This window comes from Grammomys surdaster, unplaced genomic scaffold (assembly GCF_004785775.1).
Source record: "Grammomys surdaster isolate TR1022 unplaced genomic scaffold, NIH_TR_1.0 130, whole genome shotgun sequence".
NCBI classification, from domain to species: domain Eukaryota; kingdom Metazoa; phylum Chordata; class Mammalia; order Rodentia; family Muridae; genus Grammomys; species Grammomys surdaster.
This window is the reverse complement of record NW_021604588.1, coordinates 12,393,508-12,399,507: the sequence shown is the minus strand read 5'-3', so window position 1 is coordinate 12,399,507 and position 6,000 is coordinate 12,393,508. Positions and strand designations below refer to the sequence as shown.

Sequence of the window (6,000 nt, the reverse complement as noted above, 5' to 3'; positions counted from 1 at the left end):
AGCAGGATTAGTATGATGCTAATGGTGGACTCTGGGTAGGTATATTGTTTTGTTTTAGTACTTTGCTCTTTGGTGTTGTTTGCTTGTTTGCTTTTGAGACAGAGGAGTTTTTGCATAGCCTTGGCTGGCCTATATCTCACAATGAAAACCAGGCTGGCTCACTCACAGATCAGCTTGTCTCTGTCTACCTGAGACAAGGTGTTTGCCGCTATACCCAGGCTACATATATTGTTTACTGTAAGATATTTCAAATACATTTAGTGTGTGTGTGTTAAAATATGGAAAAATTTAAGAGTGGAGATTTTGGAAAAGTTCATGATGTGGCCTCTTATTTTCCTCTTCCCTTAGCTAGCTAGCTACCTACTATCTCTATGTTAATAGAGATAGTATGTTGGAGTCTCCCAGGACTCCAACAGGCCTCATACTGGGCTATAGAGTTCTGCAAATCCTTGAAGACTGCTTATTTCCTTTGCAGAGAATAGACTTTTGGGGAGAAATCAACCCACCCACGCTGCCTCTGCTGGGGGATGGAATGAGGGCTGCCCAGCCTCTCCCAGATGTTGCCTACCCGATGACACCAGGCAACCACTAGAATCTTGGTTTCCTGGGAACGAAGTTTGATGACGGTGACATAAAATATCTCAGAAGAGAACATTTGTAAGCAAGACAAGGTGGTGGATGCTTGTAATTCTACCGTTTGGGAGGTGGAGACTGTGGGATGAGGAAAGTCCATTTCAGCTATTTAGAGAGTACAGGCTCACTGGGCAGTGGTGGTGCACGCCTTTAATCCCAGCACTTGGGAGGCAGAGGCAGGCAGATTTCTGAGTTCAAGACCAGCCTGGTCTACAGAGTGAGTTCCAGGACAGCCAGAGATACGCAGAGAAACCCTGTCTCGAAAAACCAAAAGAGTACAGGCTCAGCCTTGGTTACATAGGATCCTATCTTAAAAGAATAAAACAAAGTGTGCTGTGTCCACCATCCCTCTCCCCCAAAAGGTTTTTCTGTGCAGCCTTGGCTGTCCTGGAACTCAAGAGATTTGCCTGCCTCTGCCTTCTAAGTGTTGGATTAAAGGGACCACCAACACCCAGCTAAATCCTTAGTGTTTTCCCACTAAAGAGTTAGAAGTTTCTTTCTAATTTCCTTTTCGTTTTTGAAGTCAGTATGAACAAAGATGTGCTCTACCATGTTGGACTGATTAGCTTGGTACCCTTTAACGACGTTTTCAAAATCGTTATATTAATATTTACAAGAAAATGTGTTAGTTGGGCGGTGGTGGCGCACGCCTTTAATCCCAGCACTTGGGAGGCAGAGGCAGGTGGATTTCTGAGTTCGAGGCCAGTCTGGTCTACTAAGTGAGTTCCAGAACAGCCAGAACTACACAGAGAAACCCTGTCTCGAAAAACCAAAAAAAAAATGTGTTATAATTTTTTTTTAATTTAAAAATTGTAGCGCAGCAGTAGTTGCACACACATTTACTCCCAGGACTCTCTCAGGAGGCAGAGGCAGGAGGATCTCTGTGAGTTCAAGGCCAGCCTGGTTTATAGAGTTCTAGGACAGCTAGGGATACACAGAGGAACCCTATCTTGGAAACACCCCAAAACCAACCAACCAACCAACCAACCAAAAAACCAAAATGAAACAAAACAAAAAACTCCTAAACAAAAAATCCTGTTTTATGTATATAGGTGTTTTGCTTGCGTGTATATCTGTGCAACGTGTGTTCCTGGTGCAATCAGCGGTGAGAAGTGGGCATCAGATCCCCTAAGCAGGAGTTTATGAGCTGTCTTCTGAGTGCTGGGAATTGGACTGGCATACCTCTGGACAAGCAGCCAGTGCTCTTAACTGCTGAGTTATCTCTCCAGCCTCTTCAGCCCCCTCTTAGGGCCCCATCAGTTCACTGATAAGATTCAGAGTTCAGAGAAGCAGAGATTCTAGTTCTACCTTTGAGGTGTGCCCAGCAAAACTGCCCTTTCTGGTTCTGTTAGGAGTCTTTTCAAGCCCCAATCTCTACACTGATATTTAGGCATTGTTCTAAAAACTTTACCTATGATAATTCATCTTAGCCCAACAAAAATCCTAGCGTGTGAATATCATTTTTATTTCCATTCAATAGACGGGAACACTGAGGCACAGTGGACTTGCCTATGGACCTTGATGTGAATGAAGAAATCTGGCAGTGAAGACTCCTCTTTAGTCTTTATTTGGTACTGTTTTCTTAAACAAGTGACAAATTGCCTGCCTCTAATAAACTAGGTCAGTTAAAGTCATCAATGAATCGAAATGGCATTGTTATGTCTCTATTTTCATTAACCCTAGCTCTATGAGGATGTCAGTACTGAGGATCTAGGATGCCGTGGTGTGGAAGGACACTGGTTTTTTAGGGAGGAGTAACCGTCCTCGAGTCACCTTTCTTTTAGGGAGTCACATGAGGACAGACCTGCTAAGGAAAATGGTACTTGGGGGTTTCCAAGACGAAATCTCTAAGGCTGACACACTCTTTTGGCACACAGAGGGTGGGAAGGGAGTCTCCGAAGACACAAGTTTCAGTGAGGATAAAGGGTCCAGGCATTAATTCTCCTCCATCTCCCTCTCCATATTTTCCAGCCTTTTCTAGTTTTGCGTCTCAAACCTCCATTCTCTGATCTGCTTGGCAATCTCTTCTCGCTTTTGATCTCTTTTGAAATAGGACGCAGAGCGGCACATTAAAACGCTGACCTAGCCGGTTTCTTCCCCACCCCCGCTCCGTCCGAGAAAGGGTTAATCGGGCGGGTGGGGAGGGGAGTGGCGCTCACACCTTTCCCAGAGACCTCGGGCGGCGGCGGGGCCCGGGCGGGGCGGAGGCTGGGGCCAGACTCCTGGCGAATAGCAGCGCGCAGCCCGCCCGGATTGGAGCAGCCTCATCACGCTGACCTCTGCCTGGGATGTAAACCCCACGGGCCGCCACGGGCACCGGAGAGCTCTCGGCACCTCCGGGAAAGCCACCTCGGCCTCCCCCGCGCCCGGGCTCCAGCCGCGGCCGGCCCAGCCTCGACCTCAGCAGCGACCAGCTGCGCCTGCGAGGAGCTGAGCGAGCCCGGTCGCGGGCGGGGAGCGTGCGTCGGTTCGCATAGGCTGCGAGAGGAGGGGCGGCGCGAGTCATGGCCGGGGACAGCGAGCAGACCCTGCAGAACCACCAGCAGCCCAACGGCAGCGAGCCCTTCCTGATCGGCGTGAGCGGGGGCACGGCCAGCGGGAAGGTACGAGTCCGCGCGCCCTGCCCGCACAGCGAGCGGCGCATGTGGCCGGCGCCCGCGGGCCGTGTCAGTTGCAGCCTGCCACCGCGTGGCCCGCACGATCCTCGCTCCGGCCCGCCGCGCTCCGGCGCCGCCAGACCCCGCGCAGGCTCGGGGCGCGGCGTTGGGGACCAGTGGGGGACTGGGACAACCGAGGGTCCGGGGTGTGGGTCGCCCCTACAAGTCCCCTACTGGGATGGTGCGCTCCCTCGCCGGTTCCCGGCAGTGGCTGTGACTCGTGGTCAGGGTCTTGTGGGGGAGGGGCGGAAAGCGGATGCTTATTGTTTTGCAAGTCGGGTGTAGGGACTGGGCTTTCGGGGCTTCCCTCGGAGCCCCGGTGCGCTCCTCCGCCCGCCCTGGCCCTGGCCCGCTGCTCCAGCCCGTGGGCTGCCAGGGTGGCGGGGATGCGCGAGGTGGCGCGCCGGCTGCCGGCAGCCCACCTAGGGGTTGCAGGGCTTTCCGGGAGACCCGAAACTCGCTGGGTGCAGTCACGGATGGGATGACAGCAGGGGCTGCTGTCTTTTATGGCTAGAAGAGAAAACGGCGTCCGTCTCAGTGAGAAAGTTGTACTGCCTCCATGCTCTTCGGTGTCCGGGTCGCTCACTCCTTGGATCCCAGGGAAAGAGCTACCGAGTCTGACTTGGCGAGGAACCTCTCTTCCTTTGTATTTCCTTCTGCAAGGCAGCGAGGGGCGTCTTGACTTAACCTCGGGTCTTTTCGGCAGGTGGAGAAGGGTGGAGCCCTCCCAGATGGTTCTTTCTTTACTCCCCCTCGCTCCCTTTTAAGATGTGGCTGCTTGTTCCCCTGCCGTTTAACAGCCGCCAAGTTCAGTGGGCGCTCGGGCTCTATGAGGGGCGCCCGAGGAAGCTGGGCGCCGCGTGCGGCCGCTGGTGAGGCAGGATGGTGAGTCCCAATGCTGGGCAGCGTGGAGCAGGAAGGCTGGATGGCGCCATGAGACGCGCGCCACGCGCCACGAGGTTTTAGCTTCCAGCCCATTTCTCCTTGGCCCCTCCTCCATTTTGATTTTACGTATTTTCCCTCCAGGTCTGGAGTATGTTAGCCAAGGAGCCCAGACTCAGCATTGTGTGCTGCAGACTCCAGTATTGATGAAGTTCGCCTCTATTTTAGCTTCCATGGTTAGGATTCTGAAATGCTGTCTCGGAACTTAGGATTTTTTTGCTCTTTGCCTTTTAACGTGCTAAGCTTAAAAAATATGTTCTTCACTAGTGCGTCTAGGTCCTATTAGGACCCCTTATCAGCTCGTTTGGAATCACCTCTGCAGCACTGTTCGTTTTACAGTATTCCTGCTGTACAGGTCCCTTCTCTAATTTATGGCTGTATTCCCAGAGTAAAGTTGGGATAGCATGTTAGCCTAAAGTCCAGTCAGTCCTCTTAGTGAGGAAGAGACTTTAACTTTAAACTTGCAGATGAGTGGAACATTTAGAAACAAAATGACCTTGGCAATCACCTAAATAATTTAGTTGCCAGAGGTCCGAAAACGCCACTGAAAAGGTGAAAACGTTCTTATTCTGTGTTATCTTATTCAACTGTATTCGCAGTTGACATTAAGGATGGGTCGCTCAGATAGCTGGAATGGAAGGGCCAGTTAGCTACTATGGGAGTAGCCAGGTCTCTGCTGACCTGCTTCATAGGAAGAAGAGGGAGGTCCCAACGAAAGAAGGCTCTCACATAGGGTTTTCAAGATGTCTATTTTGGGCATATGATGGCTTGTTAAAGAATTGTGTGTGTGTTTATTTTAAGACAAGTCCTGGCTGTGTGCATTTTTTTTTTAAAAAACAAAGTCCAGCTGTGTGTGATACTAGATAGAGTATGAGGCTAGCCTGGCCAGCCTGGGCAAACAGACCACTGTCTCAGAATGTTAAAAGAACATTGGACTTGTAAAAATTTCATATTGTAGTCAGTTTGTAATTATATCACAATTTTATTCCAGTCCATAGTGTCTTTCCACTAAAAAAAACTGGAAGTTTCTTTCCTTTTTGTTTTTTGAAGTCAGCATGAACAAACTGGATCTCCTTTGGGACTCAAAACCCGGCTCAGTAGGGGCTGGAAGCACAGCAGGTTGATAGCTTACCTTCTGGCTAAAGGAATTTGGAAAAGGACAAAAAGGGGTTAAGGCAGTTTTACAAGGCGACTTCAGAGCCCGATGATCTAATTAACCGTTTTAAGATTTACACTTTTGGGTGGTGGTGGTGGTAGTGGTGGTGGTGGTGGTGGTGGTGGTGGTGGTGGTGATAGTGTAACCTGGGAGCTTGCTTGTACATGTGTTGTCTTCACATGAGGAGAGAAAGAAGGCCCAGCCAATAACCATGCAGATGGTGTAGTTAGTGGCAGCGCTGGGACTAGAGAGCCTCCATGCCCAGTCTCTGCGGCGGGCAGGCTTCTTTAAGGGCTTCTCGGTGTCACACAGGACAGGGACTGTATGGGGATAACTGGGAAGGAATACTGGGACTCTCCATATTGGGACGGCTACATAACCTAGAGCAAACGGAGGGATCCCACAGCCCTGCACCATAAATCCGATAAATTTCTCCCCTTGCGGTCTCCTTCTGAACCACTCGTTGGAGATATGAGAGGCATTTTCTTATGGGACTCTCCTTGTCTCAGCGTTGTGGCTCTTTAGTGTATAAATATTTTATCTCAGACTAAATTATTTTAGTTGTACAAGGCAAAAAATAAAAAAATGTAACTGTACTTCTTTAATCCCAGC

General features: G+C 50.2%; 1 protein-coding gene across 1 annotated transcript in view; it reads left to right on the top strand.

Annotated features, from left to right (window-relative positions):
* The first annotated feature begins 2,884 nt into the window (after positions 1-2,884).
* The window catches only part of Uck2 (uridine-cytidine kinase 2), a 54,938-nt gene continuing 51,822 nt past the window's right edge, over positions 2,885-6,000 (top strand). Inside the window, exon 1 of the mRNA XM_028760459.1 lies at positions 2,885-3,236. Within this exon, the coding sequence (XP_028616292.1) occupies positions 3,138-3,236 (99 nt within the window). The 5' untranslated portion in view covers positions 2,885-3,137. The remainder of the gene's footprint in view (positions 3,237-6,000) is intronic.